This window comes from Chrysemys picta, chromosome 12 (assembly GCF_011386835.1).
Source record: "Chrysemys picta bellii isolate R12L10 chromosome 12, ASM1138683v2, whole genome shotgun sequence".
Lineage (NCBI taxonomy): Eukaryota > Metazoa > Chordata > Testudines > Emydidae > Chrysemys > Chrysemys picta.
Window position 1 is genome coordinate 30,553,282 of NC_088802.1, and position 23,494 is coordinate 30,576,775.

At 43.8% G+C, this 23,494-nt stretch overlaps 1 protein-coding gene across 10 annotated transcripts in view; it reads left to right on the plus strand.

Annotated features, from left to right (window-relative positions):
- Window positions 1-21,982, plus strand: part of LOC101938987 (butyrophilin subfamily 2 member A1-like) — a 49,529-nt gene extending 27,547 nt beyond the window's left edge. For 8 of the 10 annotated variants that reach the window (XM_065562447.1, XM_005313287.5, XM_008177038.4 and 5 more), the window contains 5 exons: window positions 1,347-1,367; window positions 6,021-6,041; window positions 7,859-7,879; window positions 7,992-8,018; window positions 17,174-21,982. In XM_065562447.1, coding sequence (XP_065418519.1) covers window positions 1,347-1,367; window positions 6,021-6,041; window positions 7,859-7,879; window positions 7,992-8,018; window positions 17,174-17,709 — 626 coding nt within the window. In that variant the 3' untranslated portion in view covers window positions 17,710-21,982. The remainder of the gene's footprint in view (window positions 1-1,346; window positions 1,368-6,020; window positions 6,042-7,858; window positions 7,880-7,991; window positions 8,019-17,173) is intronic. The other 2 variants (XM_065562448.1, XM_065562446.1) reach the window with 1 other exon arrangement.
- The last annotated feature ends 1,512 nt before the right edge of the window (window positions 21,983-23,494 follow it).

The following is a 23,494-nucleotide window of genomic DNA, read 5'->3' on the forward strand; positions in this document are numbered from 1 at the left end:
CCATTCTCAGGGGCTGACTCCCAGTCCGTCACAAGAGGCTGTTCTCCACAGGAGTATTGAAATGGGCTGTGACTGAAGTCTGGGTAACTGAGGAGATTTGGTGGTTTTCATGCTGTTGGGCCTAGCTCAGAACCAGTCCAATACAGCCAAGCTGATCTTTATTCCCCAAGTCAGTTGAGGAGGATGCACAAATAATTTACAGGGTTTGGGTTCCAATTTTGTTTTAAAAAGTTAAGATTCATAGTGAACAGGAGAACTTTAACCACAGGTGGGAGGAGCGCTACGACAGGCAAGTGCAGGCCCCTCTGATACGCAGAGCAATGGGAGTGGTTATATGGAAGCCTGTTGATACAGTTCATTACCAGCCAACCAGTGCTCTGTAGAATTTGCAGCATTTGTACTGGACTCTCCCCCTTTCTAACAAGTCTCTCCTCTTCTCTCATAGCAGCACATGTTGCAGAGAGAGTTAAGACTCTTCTATGGGAACTGCAGTGCGGGGGAATCTCAATCTTTGGAACAATTTGCTGGTGCCTCCCAGGCAGCTGTTAGGGGATCTGATGAATGAATGCTCAACATGGTGGTTATTACATGCAAAGCACTTCTTGCCCCCCTCCAACCCTACAGTGCCCCCCAGAGAGCCCCAAGGATTGCAGGAGTTTGCCCCACATGAACAGGCATAGGGTGTAAGCAAGTGTATGTTACAGTGACGCTTCATTCTGTCACTGAGTGGGATGTCAATGATGTGAAGGTGTTCTCACTTCCTACTAAGTTTATAACATAACCTTTATGTAGATGGTGGCCAGGGTAGAGTGGCTTGGGAATGGTCAGTCTTAAGGCTTTGTGTAAACTGGACTTTCGTCAGCAAAACTTTTGTCGTTCAAGGGTGTGAACCCCCCCCCGCCCCCCCCAAACGACAAAAGTTTTGCCGACAAAACTACTGCCGCTCGTTTGGGGTAGAAGTTTTTTGTCGGCAGGAGAGCTCTCTCCTGATGACAAACAGTGGCTACACCGCACGCCTTTTAGTGACACGCCTGTAGCGGCACAGCTGTGTCACTATGTCACTAAAAGGTGCGTAGTGTAGACATAGCCTCAGAAGCAGAACTGTGAATTTTCAGCCTGACCTCTTAAGCTTGTGTTTTGGTAAATTTTGTCACTAGAACATTATTTTATGGTTTGTTTTAACCACAGCCTCAAGTTCTTAAAGTTAACAGTGTTTTCCATTTGGGATAATTATCTTTCCATTGACTTTTATGGGACAAAAGTAGGCCCTAAATCCAAACTCTTATGGGATTATTTATATGATATGCTATTTATAAATCTACAATATATTCTGTTTTTGTTTTTAGGGAAACTTGTTGCGGATCTTGGTAAGTGTCACAACCCTCTCCCTGTTATAAACTTGTTCCTTGTTCCACCAGGGGATGGAGCTTCCCTGATCCATGCACCCTCCTGACCCGACACTGCACCCCCTCTGTCCTTCAACTTTCTGATGGTCACCATTAGCTGACAGACTCTGCCTCTATACTCTTGCTCATGAGTCCCACCTTGGCCCATGACTCCTATCCACATTTACATGGCCACAACATTCATTTCCCACAGTCTCCCCAACATTGACTCTTGCCAACTCCATTCACACCTACTCTCCCTACACTTAAACAGAACAAGGACATTCCAACACAAAACCATTCATTTCCAGTTAAGCATTTATATATAAACTCCAAGGCTGAGATCAGAGCATTCTGGTACTAATACAGAATGAGGCCAGTGTCATGTTGAAGGATCACACTTAGTATCAGAGACAAGTATGCTTTAAAACCAATACCAAGAATTCAGTTCTCCACTCACGAACTTTACTCCAGTATTGACTTCTTCAAATTTAAAGCTAGGAGGGAAGAGAGAAATGCAATCGTGCCACTGTGTTAGAGTTCTGTTTGGGTGACTTAAAAAAGAAAACAACTGCAAACCATACTTCACATTTTTTAAAGTGTAACCTTAAGTTTTAATTTCCATGATTTTAAAAGTTTGAGAATTTAAAATAGTTTCTTGTCGGGGTTTTCTGGAAGAGGTTGGTGGCACATCTGCTCAGCCTGAACTCCAGAGTTTTGGGTGGTTATGTGCGCATTGTAATGTTCTTTGAAATGTGCCCAACAGAATGGTATGCAAGATACAAGGAAGGGCATATATGCATTTTTTGACAAATTGGTGAAAAACAAGCTGATAGGCTGAGGCTCTCATAATAATTGAAATAACAGATCAAAGTACATCTACTTACAAAGACATAAAGTAAAGCAAAAACTAAATCTAAGATATTCTAGATTCTGACTGATTGTATTGTGGCCTCCATGAAAAGGTCTATCTGTGTCACACTGTCAGTCAGTCTCTTGTAGCAAGGCACCTTCTCTACCTTGGCGGGCTCAGCACTTCCCCCTCTGACAGTGGGGGAGCCTGGAGTAAGTCATCCCCACTCTGGACAGTGTTCATTTTCCCACTTGGGGGTGTTATTTCCCAATCTTTTCCTGGGAGGTCTCAGGGCAGGCCTCAGCAGTGCTCCTTTGCGAAACAAATAAACAAGAAACTAATTCCAACACAAAAATGAAGGTGATAACTTTTCCTACCCCCCACTCTGAGGGCAGGTGGCCGCTGTTTTCCCCCACCTCTCCAATCCCTGCCCAGAAGGCTGTGGCCACAAGAAAAGACCCTAGTGGCCGCATTTGAGAAACACTGCTCTAGAGACTGTCCGATCTGAAATGGAGAGCGAAAGAGGTAAACATCTCAGCCATGGCAATGTGTTAGCAATTGCATTTAATGTCTTCATGAAGAGGGAAAATGAGAGTTTGTATCTTTATCTCTGGATCATGTGGTTAATGGGATGAGGGCTCATGGAAGATCCCTGCTATTGATGCAACAGCCTCATGATCCTGCCTAGGAGCTATAGCAGCAGACCCCACTGCCCTGCTGCAGCCACTGCAAACCCAGCTCTGTCAGCAGCAAGAACAGTTCATGGGCTGGCAGCAGGAGGTGCAACTGGCCCAGCAAGAAAGGACTCGCCAGCGAAGAGAAGGTCTCCTGCAACAGTTCACAGATCTGCCCAGGGTGGAAATTTGAAGACCACTGGGGAAGTGTCCTGGGTGTTGGAAGCCCAGCCTGTCCAACCTGGCCTGAGAGATGATATGGAGGATTTTCCAAAAACACCCAAGAAGGCTGCAAACCCCCCTGATTGGGAGGAGGGGGGCTGGATCAGCTTGGTAATGCTTTTCTCCATGGTTGAGGATCAAGCTCCCTATAAGGCTTTAAGTAAGAAAGAGGCCAAGTCATGCCCCTCTCTGACTCTGTCAGCAAAGGCACCATGAATGGTCTGAGCCAAACCCTTTCTTCATGGGGTTTGTCCACAGACAGTAGCCCGGTGATTCCTGGACAAAGCTATTCCCTGAGTTAAACCTTGAGTTTAGGACAATGAACAAGAGTATGAATGCATAGTCTTGCAACAGTTAGGGCTGGTCAAAAATTCCAATGGAACAGTTTTCCATCAAAAAATTCAGCTTCATCTGAATGTTTTGTGGGAACGTTGATTTTGATGAATTTTTTTATGGGAAAAAGTTGAAATGTCACATTTAAAAATGTCAAGATGTTTTGTTTTGGCATCATCATTTTGACTCATTTTGTTTTTACTTTAATATGGATATTTTAATATATTATAGTATTGTATTTCCATAATATATGTAGTATTATGTCTACAATCTATATTATATTTAATATTTTAATATAATATACATGTTTAAATTAAACATTTTAACACTATAGAAACAAAGCATATCTATACTTTTGAAACAAAATGTTTTGATGGACCCGAATTCAATGTTTTTTTTGAACGTTCATAGGAAATTTCAAAATGTGAGGGTGTTATTCTGAATCTGAGCATTTTTTTTCTGCAATGTTGGAACTTCCCACTGAACAGAAATTCCTGTTTTGATCAGCTCTAGGAACAAAATGTGAGGGTCTAGCCACCAGGGGCTCAGAACTGAAAACAGGTCTTCCAGCTGAGCTCAGTAAATGCAGTGCTGGAAAGAGACAGGAACCCAGCTGCACCTCTTGTACTGTGGCATCACTGACATTATATCTAGGGATTGAAAAACACTGTCACTCTTTGAAGTTCCACCCACAAACCAAGCTCCTCCCATTTGACCACTTGGGATGCTGTGACAAAGTGGGGATTTTCCCTTGTTATGTTGTATGTCAGTCTTACTGTTGAGCCTATGTGAGTTTTACTGTTTTGCATGAATACTGTGTGTGCCTCAGTTTCGCTGTGTGCTGCACCAATACCTCGGTGGTGGGAATAGGGGTGTGTGACTTTGGTTGAGACCTCTAGGGCAGGTGAGGCTGCTCCCAGCTGCTTGCACTGGTATGCTATGACCAGTGCCCTTCGTAATTTGAGACCCAGGAGGGGGATGAAACCAGGTGATGACCAGGTGACTCTTTGCTCAGGAAGCGAGACCAAGTCAAGGAGGAGGAGCAACAGGGGTGTCTGAGGTCAGGTCGCTCGAAGCTTGCAGTCTGCTTGGGGGGACTGGAAGAGGGGGAGTCCAGGGCTTCTGGCCCAGGACTCCCCAAGATGGACTTGGCTGAAAGTCACTGACTTCTGTGCTAACAAGTTCTGTTCTACGCTGTGTTCCTGTCGACTAATAAACCTTCCATTTTACGCTGGCTGAGAGTCACGGCTGACTGCGGAGTGGGGGTGCAGGGCCCTCTGGCTTCCCCAGGAGCCCCGCCCGGGTGGACTCGCTGTGTGAAGCACACGGTGTGGAAGGGGATGCTGAATGCTCCAAGGTCAGATCCAAGAAGGTTGAAGCTGTGTAAGCTTCTTGCCCTAGTGACAGTATGCTCAGAGAGAGGAGGCATGCTCCCCCAGAGTCCTGACTGGCTTCATATGGAGTAGTGCCAGACTCCGTGACAGATGCCAAAAGAAGATGTCACTCTCAGTAGATTGTGCTGTCAGGCGGATTCCAGTTCCAGAGAGCACATGTACCAATATGATCATGCACACTCTTCAGGGCTATAGTGGGAGCTGGTAGCAACATCCTTCTGTGTAAGTTGCCTAAGGCTTTCCATTATAAAAGATTGTTTCAAACTTTTTCAAATGTTTATAATTCAGCCGAACCTGAATGGAATATCATGAGACAAGTGAAAAGCACTTCTCTAGCCCCAGGGCTTTCTTCCAGCGAAATAGCAAAGTCTACTGCAAACAGTGGAAGTGTTAGACTTTCTCCAAAAGAAGATTCATGGATACTGTGCTTTGACTTCAGTTGGTGAATAAAGTTTTTGTTGCATGTTAGAGTCTCTCTGTAGGGGCATTCATAAATGTTGAGGACAGAAAATACCATTCTGAGCATCCATCCTGACCTACTGATTAACACAGGCCAGAGAACCTCATGCATGGACTGCTGCCTCAAGATCATATCTTCTGGTTGAGCTAGAGCAAATGTTTTAGACAGAGACGTGATCTTGAATTACGTGGATGGTTTCTTCTTGAATAGTCAGACAATAGACCAGACATTATCAGTCACAGCCTTAAAATTCCCTTCCTAATAATTCCATATTTTTCAATATTGCGAAATCCCGATCAGCTCTGATCTCACAGCAGACAGTCTCTAATCCACACAGCATTTTCATGCCACTACGAACATGAGTCACTGACTGTGAAGACTGGGTTGCTGTGCACGGCTTCAATGTTATTGACCATGTCCAAATATTTTATATCCTGGGGAACTGTAGACTATCTGTAGAGCTCAGCTTAGAAGGAAGCTAGTATATTTCAGATATTTATTTATCTTGCATCATGGCATTTTGTAAAGATGGGATTTGGGTTAAAAAACAAGACAAAACTGAGGCCCTTTTGGCTATATAGTAACTATAGGCAATGGGAGTAGATCTAAAGAAAGGTTACTGATAGAATTAATTGTTTAATAAAAAATGCAACATTTAAGAAACATTCTTCTCTATATTTCTTTCCTATTTTCTTTTAGAGAAACATCTTGCAGAGAAAGGTAAGGTTTCTTTGTTCATTTTAATGGGAGAAATCAAAGTTTGCAATAAGTTGCCTATATTATTATTATTTTATTATTTATTTTTTATTACTTATTATTTGTATTGTGGAAGCACCAAAGGGGTCACGGCCCTATTGTGCTAGGTGCTGTACAAACATATAACAAAGAGCTGGTCCGTGCCCCAAAGAGCTTACAATCCCAAATATAAGATGCAAGACAACAGGTGGATATAGACAGACTGACGGGGCTCATCATAATTGTGATAAGTACCAGTCACAGCTCCCCAGCTGTCAAGTGGTTCATAGGCTTTCTGGCAGAGGTGAGTTTTAAGAAGTCTTAAGGTAGCAGCCTCCTACTTCCCAGCTGGCTACTAAGAGATTTTCATATAGACCAGTTACAGTTGCATAAAGGCAAAACCCACCCACACAAGCCCTTAACAGTAAGCAAACAACAAGTGCAGAGAACTCTCTGAACACTGATGCATCATGGTACCCATTCTTTCTAGTAGCCCCCTCTAACGGACAGGGAAACACCCCTGTATGTGTGACAGTTCCCTGACTGACTCACACTAACTCTTAGCCCTGCCCTCAGCAGTGTTAGCAGGTGCTTGCTCTGGCCCAGTGTGTGCTGGGGAAAGGGTGAGGCAGGAGTTAAGCTTTGACATTCTAATGCAGAATGGATTAATGGGTGTGTGTGGTTCCTTGCCTGGGGAAGGGGGAATGGAGCTCTCAGCCTGAGCCCAAGGAGGCACTGAGAGATGTGCCAGTTCTGTCTCCACAGCCCCACCCCATCTCTGCTTATGCCCCCTGCCCGTACTGTCTCCCCCAGCCACCCTCCCCATCCCTGCTCTGGCCATCTCCCCACACAGCATGGGCCAAGTCAGGGGAGCCAGCCCTGTCCCCCAACCTATGTTCCCCTTGCATGTTCCCCCACATATCCCTTTCATCCCAAGCAAGGGCGGAGAGGCCTAGGCAGCACTGTCACAGGAGCAGGCAGGCATGGAGGGAGGGAGGGTGCTGCAGTTGGAGGTGGTGCCAGGGCAGAATCTCCCAGCTCAGCAGCAGAGGCCTCTCCTCCCTCAGAGGAAGGGACTGGGCTCCCCAGCTCCGCTGTGCCAGCAGTCCTGTCTGCTAAGACTCCTCCCCATGCCCATGGGGACACCCCACCATCCATCCATGCCCCATCCCTGGTGATTTTCCCTCACTCAATATTATCATCCCTTCCTGCCCACATCACTGGTCTAAGCAGCCTCACTTAGCTTGTATGAGGAAGGGTAGGTGTAGGTTTTGCTCTGTCCTTTAATCACTGCTGTGGGAATGTTCTTCACTTGTAGTAATAGTTATAAAATTCCCATGTGGTTCACATTGGCCAGGGATACAGTAACTGGAAAAATTCATAGATCCCAAGGCCAGAAGGGACCACTGTGATCATCTAGTCTGACCTGCATAACACCTGGCCAGAGAACTGCCCAAATAATTCCTAGTGCAGGAAAAACATATCATCTTGATTTAAAAATTTTCATTGATGGAGAATGCACCACAATCCTTAGTAAATTGTTCCAGTAGTTAATTACGCTCACTGTTAAGTTTATGAAAATAAGGCATAATTTTTTTTTTAATTTCGTTAATTTTTAATTGAGCATTTCCAACCTTTCTGACACTCCTTGTTGTTATTAGTCTTATTTAAGTATATACTTAACAAAGATTTAATTTGTGATAAGGTCATGGGAATTCTTATAATGTAAACCACCCTTTAAATGTATGTTTGTTTCAATAAAATTTCTTACCATATATCTATTTCTATTGATTTGTTTTTAGAGAAGCTCCAGAATGAACTTCGTAAGTGCCATTCCCACCTTCCCCCGATATAAACTTTATTATACACTATTTTCTCTTCTGAGGGGCTGGTGCACAGGACAGCTCTCACCTCCCTATATCTACTTTGTTTCAGAATTGAGAAGAGTTCAAATATATCAAGGTAAATTCAGCTGATATTTTATTCATGTCAAAATTGGGGAGATCTTTGCCCCCTTTCCTTTTGCAATCAACAGGCTCATAGCAAGAGTGACAGGATTCAAGTAGTATTTTCAGAGAGATGGGACAGATGTTCTCCTTTGGGTAAAGTGGTGATTAGTGAGAGGGGATTTCCAGCCTTTCCGGGCTTACACTGTTCTGACAGGATCATTTCTATTACACTGCTCAATATGCTCTGCTGAAGAGCAATTTTCCACACTCCCTGATTTAACTCTCCATCCCCTTCTAATGGAATATGAAGAAACAAGGAGCATGTTGGTCGTCCATGGTGCTGGGGAGTTGGACTCTCTAAGGGATGCTGAGGGTCCCAGGGAATATGGTCATCTATTTTACCTTATACACCTCTACCCCGATATAACGTGATCCGATATAACACGAATTCAGATATAATGTGGTAAAGCAGTGCTCCGGGGAGCGGGGCTGTGCACTCCAGTGGATCAAAGCAAGTTCGATATAATGCGGTTTCACCTATAACACGGTAAGATTTTTTTGGCTCCCAAGGACAGCTTTCTATCGGGGTAGAGGTGTATTTAAAGATTTGCAATGTACAGTGGACGGGGGATTGCTAATCAGATGTGGAGCCTTTCCCTGGTAGGCCACTAGTCTCAATGTCACCAGGTGAGGCTGATTGTATGGATCACAGTGCAATGAATAGCTGGTGACAGTTCATTTACAAACAATTAATGGCTGTGCTCATTATCCTGAAAGACTCATATTCATGGCAGAACGCACCACAGAGACTCACCTGCCCATTACCCTTGGAAATGAATTTTGCATGTGTCAGGTTTGAGGCAGATTGGCAGGATAGTATAGGAGAATCTTGTACTGCCGCTATCTGTACCGTACCTTGACAGTAAATACGGAAAGAGCTTTAGCAGCCAGTGTTTAAATGCTTCTCTCCTTCCCAGAACTACATTCATGTAGCACTCTGGCTCAGTATCTGTCAGCAGAGTGTCAAGTGTGCCCAGAAGAAAGGGTGAGTGAAGGAAAGGAGAGTGGGGTGGGGCTCTCAGATGCAGTTTAAGTTGTTACCATCACAGAAAGTACCACAACTTTAGGGTTAAATTTAAATCATAATTCTGGAAAAGGAAACCTGGCAGGCATAAATTAAAATGACATGTGGTGGAAAACCTAGAGAGAGAGGGATGAAATGGAGACATAGAGAAAATATATACCTGAGGCTTCTGAAATGACACCTTACAAGATGCCTCAGCCTCCAGTCAAGACTCCATCCACACAGTCATGGAAATGGAAGGACTCAACAATCTGCCCATGAAAGGGGGTATCTTGGGAGAGGGAAAGCAAAAGGTTAATCTTGATGGAAAACATCTCGTGGTTATGAAATAAAAGTAAGTAAGAAAAAAATGACAGGTCAGAAAAAGGCAGTGAAGGATGGTATTTTTTAAAAACTGAAACTAAAAACCTGTGGTGTTGATTTTAATTTTTAAAGAAATAAAAATTTGATAAATTATAGCCAGATCACTGCTAACACCTCTAGCCAAGGTTGCCAGAGTGTTTCCATTCCAGCATCTGAATTCAGTTGCTTTTGAAATGTTCACCTCTAGGACTGAGCTTTTCCATTCCCGTTTCTGCCCTAAGGTGATACCTTTTTATAAAAAAAAAAAAAAAAACGGTTTTAGCAAAATGGTCCAGCCGGTCTTTAGTAAGAAAAGAATCAGCAAGAAATTCGTTTTCCTATCCCCATGAAACTTAAGTCTTGGTGCCCCAGTCACTCACTCACTCACACACACACATCCACTGCACATGTTCCTTAGCAATACTACTACATTAACAACTTTTGTAACTTCACATTAATTCACTAAATGTTAGTCCTGGGCATTAGATCCCGCCTAGAGGAGTCCAGTAGATGAGGTTTCATCTTCTTTCATTTTATGGTACAAAGTGGTAAATAAATGTCAGAAGACCTAGGATTCTGTTTGACAGCCCCAACACAATTAAACAGCCCCTTGTCGCGTTCATTACAAATTTTCTAGAATTAATCTATTGTGCTGTGGGACCTTGCCTATCAGTGATGAGGCCAAGATGACTCTTTGGGAGGATTTTACAGCAGGAGTGAGGTCTGCGTGGACTCAGGCTTATAATAAAAATTCAGTTTCAGCCTTACCTATGGAGTGACTAGGGACACTCCCTAATATAGGAAAAAAACAATGTCCTAATGTTTTAAGTGGCTTCTGTGTCATTTGTTTCTCATATGATGCACCCACGTCACTCATTCATGACAGACTATCGTCCCTATTCCCATGCCAGGTACCTGGGAACCCTGGACACAACCCACCCAACTTCTCCTCAGGCTGGAGCCCATAAGGGCCTGGCTCTCCCAGGAATGCAGTGAGAGGCAGTGGCAGCCAGAGCAGCAGTGGGTTGGGGGAGTTTCACCTTCAGCAGCTTGGAGCCCTTTAACACGGAGCCACCAGCCAGACTCGAAGCTGAATGAAAGGGGAAAGTAGCAGAGCAGTGTGTGGGTGTAGTGGGGAAGGTTTTAGCTGCTTTTCAGGGGTTAAAATTTCCCTTGGAGGGAGATGCAGGGAAGAGTGAGACAATGAGGATGATAGAAACCATAAATGGTGATAAGTAGATAGAACAGGATATGTCCATGGTGGCAGGGAGAATGAGGTGTAACGATGCGGTTCTGGCGGGACCCAACTGAGAGTGCCAATTCAGGACAAATTGCTTAAACAGGGCAGTTACAGCCCAAGGCTGGGGTTTTTCCACCTCTAAGGCAAACCAAACCAGCCAGACAAAGAGGACTTTGGTCTCACCCCACTGGCTAACCACAAGTCACACAAGCAATTCCCTTAGACACTCCAGTTTCCCAGTATCACCACCAGTGCCTCTCGTTATGGGGACAAATGGTTATGAAAACCAATACCTCAGTAAAAGAAAAATGGTTCTCCTGATCCCATAGGACCAAGCCCCAGACCCAGGTCAATATACAAATTAGATCTTACCCACAAATCACGCTATTGCCAATCCTTTAGAATCTAAAATCTAAAGGTTATTCATAAAAGGAAAAATATATAGATGAGAGTTAGAATTAGTTAAATGGAATCAATTACATACAGTAATGGCAAAGTTCTTGGTTCAGGCTTGTAGCAGTGATAGAAAAACTGCAGGTTCAAATCAAGTCTCTGGAATACATCCCTAGCTGGGATGGGTCATCCTTTGTGTAGAGCTTCTGTTTGTAGCAAAGTCCTTCCAGAGGTAAAAAGCAGGATTGAAGACAAAATGGAGATGAGGCATCAGCTTTTTATAGTCTTTTCCAGGTGTAAGAACACCTCTTTGTTCTTACTGTGGAAAATTACAGCAAAATGGAGTCTGGAGTTACATGGGCAAGTTCCTGCATACTTTGCTGAGTTACAAGGCATATCTGCCTTCTCTCCATGGGTCTATTGTATAGTTGATGGTCCTTGATGGGCCATCAATCAGGCTAGGCAGAGCTAACACCAACGTGTCTGGGATGTCTCCCAGAAGCATAGCATAAGTTTGTAATAGAGAGTTTAGAGCCAATATTCATAACTTCAACTACAAAATTGATACACACATATAGACAGCATAATCATAACTAGTAAACCATAACCTTGTCTTAGACACCTCATTTGACCCCCTTTATACAAGATATGGTGCCACTACAGGACTTTGGTTGCAACCATGTTCTATATGGTCCCAGATTATGTCAATAACATCATGTGGGGAGCTGCAGTGAATCTCTGCTCGACCCCAGCATTGCTCCCTGGGGCCCAGGACCGATAGCCAGTAAACCAGGGATGGGGCCGGTGGCTTGGAGTAAGTACCAAGAGCCATTATTCAAATGGGTGAGGGGCTCTAAGAACAACTGCTGCTGTCGGTTGGGTGGTTCTGAGCTCATTATTGGTTTAAGAAGAGCACTTGGTGACCAGGCCAGGTGTAGGGTATAGGCCATTAGTTCCCCCTGACTTTGGACACCTTCCACATGTGTGGAATGCCAGAGAAGGAGTTTGTGAGGGAGACTAGCTGTGAGTGAAGGTCATGGCTGTATGAGTAAAGTGAAAGGTATTACAGGTGCATGTATCCTAGTTGTTCTAGACTGAATTCACTGTTAACCCTGGTGCTACCCTGAATGGAGAGTAGTTTCAGAGTCAGCAGCTGCGCAGGCCATTCCCCATTGCTCACTGAGCATTGCCACTGGTATGTTTGCTCCTGTGTTGTACTGAAGCCTGGTGCAAGGTAGGGGCAGGAGGCAGGATTCATTTATTCAGGGGGAGGGATAGCTCAGTGTTTTGATCATTTGCCTGCTAAATCCTGGGTTGTGAATTCAATCCTTGAGGGGGCCACTTAGGGATCTGGGGCAAAAATCTGTCTGGGGATTGGTCCTGCTTTGAGCAGGGGGTTGGACTAGATGACCTCTTGAGGTCCCTTCCAACCCTGATATTCTATGGTTACCTTTATTTTTATGCAAGTAGTTCTTTTTTTTGTTTGACAACAAATCAGCATGCGCTGTTGGCCAAAACTGCCCAACTCCTTCCAATGCTGCCTACTCCTTCTCCCTGCTCAGCTGCACCCAGAGCACATGGGATGTCCCTGCCTCACCCTGTCCCCCCCACTCCCCCCACTTACTCGGTGCTCCTACAACTGATGGGATGTCCCTGCCTCCTGCCTCACCCTGTCCCCCCAATTTGCTCAGTGCCCCTAGAGCTCATGGGGTGTCCCTGCCTCATCCTGTCCCCCCCACACACACACACCTGCTCAGCTGCATTTAAAAATCCCAAGGAACAGTTAAGAATTATGGGTCAAATCCTTAGCTGTGTCTATTGACGTAACTCCACTGCAGTCAATGGCATTAATGCCGATTTACACCAGCTGAGCATCGGTCACTGCCATGATGACTACTACTGGGATTGGGCCTGAAACAGCCCATAGGCCCAGATAATCTAGGACTGTTTGATGCAACTGTCCTATACATTTAGAAACCTGTGTGTGCCAGAAGTGTAATATCAAAACAATACATTCCCTTTACATATTTCCTTTGAGACGTCGTAAGGTATGATCCAAAGTCCATTGAAATCAATGGGACTCTTTTTGTTGACTTCAGTGGACTTTGGTTCATGCCCATAGTGAATAAAGAGGGCCTAGGTGACTTGGTTTATTTGGACCTTCAAAAATCCCTTACAAGAAGGTATTAAGGAAACTGAGTAGCCATGTGGAGAGATGTAAAGTTCTGGCACTGGATCAAACTGGCTAACAGATAGAAAGTAAAATGTGAGACAAAATGGTCAATTTTGATACCAGCTAGAAGTTGTGTGTGTATTACAATGTTCCATACTAATACTGGAGTTATTTACTTTTATCAACTCGAGAAAGAGTCTTGGGCATCATTGTGTGCAGCTCAGTGGAAACCTCTGCTTAAAGTGCAGCAATGGTCAAAAAGCAAACAATGTGCACATGCATATATATGCAATGGAGAATAATATGAAAAATATTACACCACTATATAAATCAACTAAATGCTCTTGTAATACCAATAGGCAGGGGGGATTGAACCTGGGACCTCTGGAGCTTAGTGCATGAGCTGCTACCGCATGAGCTAAAAGCCATTTGCTTGTTAGCTAAGGCTGTAGAGCAGACTCATAATTGCGCGCGCGCTCTCTCTCTCTCTCTCTCTCTCTCTCTCTCTCTCTCTCTCTCTCTCTCTCTCTCTCTGGTCTTAGTGCCACTAGACGGGACAGAACACCACACCCAGGAGGTGTGTGGATTACACTCTCACCCTGATACTATATGATAGGGCCCTTCATTTTTGGTTTTTGTTTTTATTTTATTTTTCCCAGGAATTTGTCGGTGTTTAGTAATACAACAAACACAGGTGAAAATTAGTGGAAAAAACTACTAATAATGTTCTGGGTAAATATCGGGGTTTATTTTGGTGGACAGAAGGACAGGGGAAAAGAGTATTTGGTAGGTTAGTGCTTTGATGAATGGAATTCAATATGGTTTGCTGTGGAACTAAAACATAACTCAAAACACAATTCCACGTTGGAGTTTAAGAAAACAATCCCCAAATAAAACTTTTCATTTGAATAAACAGTTTATTGTTGTAGACTTAGAACTATTAGCCTATAAATGTTTACATTTAATAATTGGGCCACACTATTTGCAGCGTATACACTCAACTTCATCCTTTCTCCTGTTTTTGTTTTTTAAAACTTTTGAATACTTCCTTGTGTTCTGAAACGTATTCTGATACAGATTTTTGTTTTCTTCCCATTTTAGTGTGTCAAATCTTTAAATTGTTATCTACTAACAGCTTGAAATGTGTACATGGTTGGCATGAGATTCATCAGTATGTTCAGATGTGCATGCACTTCAGAGCTTGCATATGTGCCTGTTTGTTTATTGTGTGTATCCTTAGACTAGTAAGTAGCTGTATGACTCATGCCCTCTCACTTGGGGTGCTCTTTTCACTGCTTTGCTGCTGTGTCCTCCAGTCTGGACAACCCACAAGTGGCCTCCAGCATGTAAGTCACTTTCACCTATGTCTGTGTGCACTTGCAAACTGCCAGTCACACTCGCAGCTCTTTTACTGCTAAAGTGTGGCTCCCGGAGCTCTTCATGCGCCCTCCCCTCCATTCTCCACCTACCAGACTGGGGGTGGGGTGAGAGCTCGGGACCTTCACCTTGCAGCAAGGTGGTGGGGTAGGGGCTTCAGCCCAGAAGGGAGGGGGGTCTTGGGGTTTCTGCCCAGTGGGGTGTACCTGCCTGGGCTTGGGCTTCAATAGGAGCAGGGCTGAAGCCCTGAGCCCAGGCTCCAGCAGGTGCACCCCAGCTTTTGAACTTCTGAAGATTGTTGTATGTGGCTTAGAGGGCCAGTAAGTTTGGCCACCCCTGCACTAGCCTGAATTACAGTGCAGGGTGACCCCAGCCTACTCCCAGTCCCAAACTTTCCCAAGAAATATACGTTTTATACTGTCCAGCTCTCTCCTGGACAATGCAAAGGTATATAAAGTCCATCATTTTATTAATAGAAATGAGATACACAACTCCTGTTATTCCAAATGGAGTTCCCAAACACTTCAAATCAAACACACTGGTTTAGATAAAACAAGTTTGTTAACTACAAAGAGAGAGATTTTAAGTGAGTACAAGTAATGAGGCATAAAAGTCAGAAATGGTTACAAGAAAAATAAAGATAAAATGCAACTAATGCCTAACTTAACAAACTGTGGTACATTCACAGCAAAGTTTCTCTCACCACATACTCTCAGTATTCTTATTGCCAAACTTCTTGTCCAGGAGCCCCTTTTCTGTGTAATGGCTGCTATTATTTTTTTCATTTTCACTACATCTCTTTTCCTCCTTATTTCTTAAGTTTTTAATGATAGTTTATCTTTTATTGTAGCTTATTTCATTTCATTCTTGCTTTACTTAATAGTTTTCTAACAATGTTTTTCTAATAATTTCTTAGATTACATCAAGACTAGTTACTTTTTCCTCTCATTCAATTGTACTATTCTTCCTTTAACGTTCCCACTTTTCCCCTTCTATCACTGCCTTTTTTCTTTCAAAGTACTGTCCCATTTGTCATTGTTCCTACTATTTCTGTCTGTCCTGTCCCTCCTGAACTGGATTTTCTCCCTTCCGGCTCTATTCCTGGAAACCCTCTGATGACAACTCGCCAACTGGGGTCTGTATCCACTGGTTCCCCACTTACTGTGTCCCTTCTTTTCTGGTGTTGGTTGCTGTCTCTTTTGCTACTGGCGCCTTTCTCTCCCAGTACTGGGAAGCTTCCTCCAGACTCCACCAGCCTTTCTGCTGCTGTCCATTTAGCCTGCACTCAGCAGTGCTCTGGGAGAGCTGAGGCCTCTCTCCAGCATTGTTTCCCCCCCTTTTCCTTCCCCACAACCCATCCCAGCTCCAGCTCACCCCTTTTCAGTTGCCCTGCAATCCTTGGAGTTCTTGAGACTCTCCCCAGAACAGTTATTTTGGGCTCCCCGCTTTTAAAAAAAAAGAAATTCTAAACCCAATGAGGCTGCCTCCGAGCTGCCAACCTGTGTTCCTTCCATCACTCCTTTGACCCAACATTGTCCAATAAAGGCAGGGCAGAGAGTAGGCTGAGTGGGACAAGGGGGGGATATTAAGGCAGGAGGGAGGCTGAGGGGGGGTGCACAGGACAACGATGGGGCGGGAGATGGAGGGGATAGAATGGCAGCTGAGGGCGGGGGAAGGAGAGTCCCTTCCCAGCAGCCAGGGAAGATAGTGTTGTCAGTTTTTGCCAACTGATCAAGACTCACAGGATTTTGGCATCTGCAGGGAGAGCTGTCATGATGACACAAGAAGTTCCTCTCATCCTGTGATTTTCAGGGCAGGCATGCACCCCGAGCTCTGTGTGAGAGCCTCCAGGCTGAGGACACAGATCTGCCTTGCCATACAGGAAAGAGGGGAGTGGGGAGTCAGGGTAGTGGTGCTGCTGGCACTTGGACGGAGAAGTCCCAAGGCAGGCAAGTGGGAACTCAGAGAAGTGGTGTAGCTGGGTTCCAGTCCTAGGGCAGTGGGAGACAGAAGTGTTGCTGCTGGATCATGATAGCACAACAGTAAAAAAAAAACACACAACCTAGACTAAAAAACTATTTGATTTTAAGAAAGCCTCATGAGTTGAGGATCTGGCTCCTGACTTTTGAGGTCTTGAGGCTGGCAATACTGCTAGCATGTTTGCACATTAGTAGGGAAGACAAGCCCTTCCAGGGCATGGCAAGAGGTGTTTCTCTGCAGTGGTGTTCTCTTCCTTTGTTCCCTATTATTACTTTCTATATAATTTAATGGGAAAACATAGTAAAGCTGGTTCATCTCTCTGGAGAGGCTGAGGGAGAGATAGGGAAGGTTTTGAATCTCAGGCCTGAATCAGTTGATGCTTTTACTCTGCCAGTAGAATGAATAATTCTGGCACTTTCCTGAGCTCTTTGATCTACTCCCTGTTCAGAGCTGGGTAAACTGGAGGAAGAAGAGTCTCTAATTTGCTGACAGCTCAGACAGATTATGTCACAGAAATGAATACAACCTGGCCTAGAGACAAGATCTGCCTCTAAAACTCTGATTTTTCTCTTTCTGCAGCCAGCGTGATTCTGGATCCAATCACTGCTCATCCTGATCTCATCCTGTCTGAGGATCAGACATGTGTAACAAAAGGAGATATAGCACAGAATGTGCCAAACAATCCTGAGAGATTTGATTCTTCTGTGTGTGTCCTGGGTTCTGAAGGTTTCACATCAGGGATACATTACTGGGAGATGGAAGTGGGGAATGGTGGTGACTGGTGGGCTGTAGGGGTTGCCAGAGAGTCTATAAAGAGGAAGGGATGGCTCAATTTTAGCCCAGTGGAGAAGATCTGGGCTGTGGAGTGTGACTGGGGTAAATACCAGGCTCTTGACTCCTCTGTGATCCATTTGCCTCTGAATGAGCGACTTGGGAAAATTGGGGTTTCACTGGACTTTAAAGAGCACTATGTAGCATTTTATGATATTGATAACATGGTGCCAATATACACTTTCAAAGACGTCTCTTTCTCTGATGAGAAAATCTTTCCTTTCTTTTGTATCTGGAGAACTCCAGGAAAATATATCAAACTGTGTGACCGAGAAAAGAGTTAGCCCTACATTTTCAAGTGTCCATTATTTTTTGGTGCCAGCACTCAAAATTAGTGGGCACTTATGAAAATTTAGAGCAAATTACCTCACTGTGCCCAGAATTCTGTACCTTTCAAAACTATAGAAAACATGAATGGTCAGGAGAAAATGTCAATGGAACAGCATTTACCCAAGTTATTTTTCTCACTGTGACGGGTTGGATCACAGAAACCCCCTTGGGAACTGCCACCTGATGTGCAAAGACTACCTCTGCTCCTGTTTTCCCTGCCAACTCAGGACTCCAGCACCCTGTCTTGCTGAGCCAGACACTCCGGTCTGCTCCAACACAGACCCAGGGTCTGAATTACTTGTCCCAGAGTTGCAAATTTACCCGAAAACAGCTCACAGAAGTGTGCTTCTCTTTAGCACTCAGATTCGCAACTCCCAATGGGGTCTAAACCCAAATAAATCCGTTTTACCCTGTATAAAGCTTATGCAGGGTAAACTCATAAATTGTTTGCCCTCTATAACACTGAGAGAGAGATATGCACAGCTGTTTGCTCCCCCAGGTATTAATACATACTCTGAGTAAATTACTAAATAAAAAGTGATTTTATTAAATACAGAAAGTAGGATTTAAGTGGTTCCAAGTAGTATCAGACAGAACAAAGTAAGTCACCAAGCAAAATAAAATAAAATGCGCAAATCTATGTCTAATCAAACTGAATACAGATAATCTCACCCTCAGAGATGCTTCAGTAAATTTTTTCTCAGGCTGGACACCTTCCAGGCCTGGGCACAATTCTTTCAGCTGGTACAGCTCTTGTTCCAGCTTAGGTGACAGCTAGGGGATTCTTCATGATGGCTCCTCTCCCCCTCTGTTCTCTTCCACCCCTTTATCTATCTTTTGCATAAGGCGGGAACCCTTTGTCCCTCTGGGTTTCCACCCCCCTCACTAGAAAAGCACCAGGTTAAAGATGGATTCCAGGTCAGGTGACATGATCACATGTCACTGCAAGACTTCATTGCCCACTTGCCAGCACACACACATACAGGAAGACTAACAGGTAAACACAGCCATCTGCAGACAATGGTTCTGGTTAATGGGAGTCATCAAGATTCCAAACCATCATTAATGGCCCACACTTTATATAATTACAATAGGCCCTCAGAGTTATGTTTTATATTTCTAGTTTTAGATACAAGAGTGGTACATTTTTACAAATAGGATGATCACACTCAGTAGATTATGAGCTTTGGAATGATACCTTACAAGAGACCTTTTGCACGAAGCATATCCCAGTTGCATTATAGTCACTTATTATCAAATCTTTATAAAACTATTCCAGTTACATTATATTCACTTATTATCATGTTTTTATAAAACCATATAGACTGCACAACGTCACACTAATCTCTAGTATTCTGGAGGCCAAGTGTGATAAATGAAGGGTGGGGAGAGGGGAGCTCCCTTTTATGAACACACAGCCAGCCAGTTAGCTGTAAAATCCCTCTTGGTAGCTGTTCTCTGCTTGCTTTTCCTGTAAAGGGTTAAAATGTCCCCAGGTTAAAAAAAAAAAAAAAAAGGAGTGGGCACTTGACCAAAAGAGCCAATGGGAAGGCTAGAACTTTTTAAAATTGGGAAAGAACTTTCCCTTTGTCTGTTGTTCTCTGGGCTGCAGGGATGGAGCAGCAATGCTATAAGCAGGAATGCTATGTAAGGTTTGAATCAGATATGAAAAATTATCTTCTGTACCTAGGAGGAATTATTTGCATAGGGAATGTTTAGATAAATGCCATTAGATTTATTTCTTTATTTTGGCTTGTGGATCTCCTCTCTGCTAACCCCAGATGCTTTTGTTTGGTTGTAACCTTTAAGCTGAACCCTGTTTTGGGTGCTTAATTTTTGGAATTGCTCTTAAAATCTAGCAAAAGCCTAAATTCCAGATGTATTTTCTTTCTTTTTGTTTTTAATAAAATTTACTTTTTTTAAGAACAGGATTTGGATTGTTGGGTCCTAAGAGATTTGTGCTTGTGCTGTTTGATTAGCTAGTGGCAACAGCTAATTTCCTTTGTTTTCTTCACAGCTCTTCCTGGAAGGGGGGGGGAGTGAAAGGGCTTGAGGGTACTCCACAGGGAGGAATTCCCAAGTGCTCCTTCCTGGGTCCAAGGGATTTTTTTTTTTATTTTTTTTTTTGCATTTGGGTGGTGGCAGCATTTACCAAGCCAAGGCCAGAGAAAAGCTGTAACCTTGGGAGTTTAATACAAGCTGGGAGTGGCAAATATTAATTTTTAGAATCGTTGTGGGCCCCACTTCTGCACTTGAAGTGCCAGAGTGGGGATTCAGCCTTGACACCAAGTCTACACAGGGTCTGAATGAGCTCTTCCCTGTCCCCTCTCCTATTGATGGGCTGGGGGGAAAGACTTCAGGAGCAGACCGTGTTCGCATAGGCACACCTACTCTGTCTACGTGCACACCATGATTGAGCTTCTTTGCCAAAATGATCAATTATGGTTGGTTTGGGGTTATAAATCACTTTAGTACTTGAATACAGGGGTAATGAAATGTTATCCTGATTGTATGGGTAAAGGACAGCAGAACTGTTCATAGCATGCTCTGACAAGGTTTCATTTAGGGTGACCCCCCTCACTCACTAAGCAGGGGTAGGGATGCTAAATCCCAGTGAAAGGGAAAGAGGGTGGGGACAGGTGGTTGTACCTGGTGGCATTGGTGTTGCTGAAAGAATCCTAGACACTATTTGACTTTCACCAAAGAGCTCATTAGACTCAATTAAAGACTGGAGAGGTAATCCCAAAGCAAAGGGGAAATAAGGTGGGATAGTAAAATGGGGTGTAGACAGGTCCTGGAGAGAGGAATCTGGGAAAGAGAGAAGGTAGGGATTGACTTTTTTTTCTGGATAAATGTTGATAACTGTGAAGTAATGCACATTGAAAAACATAATCCCAGCTATACAAAATGATGGAATCTAAATTAGCTCTTTTCCCTTGTGATGCCATATGATTGGAACATGACCATTTATATCATTAATATTGCAACAAATCTTGTACAAAGTATGTCATGTGTGGTATCAATGGAAAAGTTACAATCTATCAAATATCACTATCCTGTTTGTATGCACATATCATTTTTGTATCTGAAGTTATGAATATTGACTATATACTGTATTTCAAATGTGTTTGTTCCTGGGGTAACACCTACAGGGTAGTTTGCATCAAGTCTAGCCAGCACTAAGCTCTTGGAATTAGAAAAAAAACTTTATTTGATTAAATTGTTTTTAAATAACCACTCATCATTAAGTCTAGTGTCTGGGTGATGAAACAAGGGCTGGGATACCTAAGGAGACTGCATTTCTGACTTCTTGTTAACCAGTGTGATGAGACAAACATTTATTCTTCCATAGGATATACCAAGCCAGTCACAAAAATAATCAGCAGTTTGGGGTGGGTCTGCCTCATTTCTTGGCCGTTTGTCCTGAATTTTGTATTCTCAGCTGTGACCCACTGAAAGACAGTCAGTGACATTTGGCATACTTTTTGCAGGATTCACAGAACCAGGTCAATTAAGCTTTGGATTAGAACCCCACACTATTCAAAAATTTGATAATGAGAGTTTTAAGGGTTAAAGAGTAATTACAATGAGTGAGCAATGACCATATGATGGTCTTGACAGAAAAAACCCTGGAAGGTTTATGCTCACAAAAGAGCTTATCCTTTAGGAAGAAAGCAACTGATCAAGAACTGAAAAATCTGTTAGCCCCAAATGCAGCTGCTGAAGCAGAAGCAGTAGCAGTGGGAATGCTAGCAGTGGAAAACTAACAACAATTTGAACATGAACAAAAACTGGCAGATCTTCAATTGCAGGAAAAGCAAAAGATAAGCAGCTCATCAAAGGTGGATGGAACAGATGGCTGCTGAGGAAAGAGCTCATCAAAAACAGCTAGAAGCTGCCAACCTTCAACTCCAAGTCTTGGAAAAGGGAAAGGAAAAGAATCTGCCACAGCCTGAAACTCCATCTCCCCTCCTCAACAGCAAAAATTGGGAAAGGATTTGTCCCATTTACAAAGATACTGAAGACATGGAGGAATTTTTGTCTACCTTTGAACACCTATCCAGTCTTCACAAGGACTCAGATGAACAATGAATGCCTGTCCTCCTTAACCAGGTTGACTGGAAAAGCGCAAGAAGCATTAGATTATGTGCTGTTTAACGATCCTGTGTTTAAAGTGATTCAAGGTCACTCCTGAAACTTGCAGGGTAAAGTTTAGAAAATTTAAAATGTCTAATGACTGTACTTTTGTGGAATGTGCTCATAAATTAATAGGTTTTGTTTAAAAGTGGGTTGTGGGAGCAAAGGCTCATGGGAAGTTTGAGACATTTTTGGATGTAATCACTTTGGAACAATTTTTGGGCATTGTTTCTGAAAATATTAGAGCAGCTGTTTGTGATAGAGAACCTTCAGTCTTAATTGCTGCAGAAATTGCTGGTGTTTATCTACATAATAGAAATTATGAAAAGTCTAAACCCCAGTTTAAAAGGAGTGAAGGTTTTAAAAATAGGTCCAGCCCTACTTCTATTAGAAAAGCACATTGGAACCCAGAACATAAAAACTCTTATTCTAAGGGGAGACAGGTGGTCTATCATTTGTCTGGTACACGTGGATTTATCAAGCAGGAGTGTCCAAATTTTAAAAATAAACCAGCAAGGAATTTTCCTCCAGGGCAGATTGGCAGAGGCCCTGGAGGTTTTTCACCTTCCTCTGCAGCGTGGGGCACAGGTCACTTGCTGGAGGATTCTCTGCACCTTGAGGTCTTTAAACCACGATTTGAGGACTTCAATAACTCAGGCATAGGCTAGGGATTTGTTACAGGAGTGGGTGGGTGAGAGTCTGTGGCCTGCGTTGTGCAGGAAGTCAGACTAGATGATCATAATGGTCCCTTCTGACCTTAAAGTCTATGAGTCTAAATACCACAAAGCCCCCCAACATAAACTCTATAACTCTTTAAGCATAGAAGGTGACCAGATAAAGCCCAATGCTGCCACTTTGTGTGCAAATGCTGTTACTGTTGTCGCTGAAGGAATTAGCCTTAGGATCCATATTAAAAAGAGTGAGTTAATTAGCAGTGCAGAAATTAATGGAAAAAAGTGTATGGCATGGAGGGACACCACAGCTGGTATTACTTTGGTAAAGCAAGTCTTGTCAGAGAGGAAGGTTATTTGCCATATGAAATATCCACTGGGCAGCCAGAAATCAGCCTCTCTAGCCTCACACATCCTAGTCTCCATGACCCTGGAGGACTTCTCTCTTCCTGAAGACTTTCTGCAGTACAGTGTCAAGGACCCTGGATGCTCCATGGGCTCTCAGGTCTGGACTGTCAAACCACAGAGATCAAGGAGTGATCAAGGTGGAGAAGCCAATCTCATTACCACAGGGACTGTCCAATCTGTTTCTCTCTGTTCTCTGTGGTCCTGGAGGACTCTGGGTGTCCTGGGTCACAAGAGTGTCACTGAGACATGGGAGGACTAGGCCATTGGGAATGTAAAAAAACAGGCTTCTCTAGCCACAGTCATCCTAGTGTCTATGACCCTGGAGGATTGTCATCTAACTACCCCTCACTCATGACCTCCTGCGGTCTCTTCCAACCCTAATCTTCTGGTTCTATGATTCTATCCAGGGCCGGCTTTAGCAAGAGCGGGGCCCGATTCTGGGGGCGGGGCTTGCTGCAAGCCCCGCCCCCAGGACCCGCGCCGCGGGGGAGACGGGGGGGACCCGAGCCGCGCCGCGGGGGGG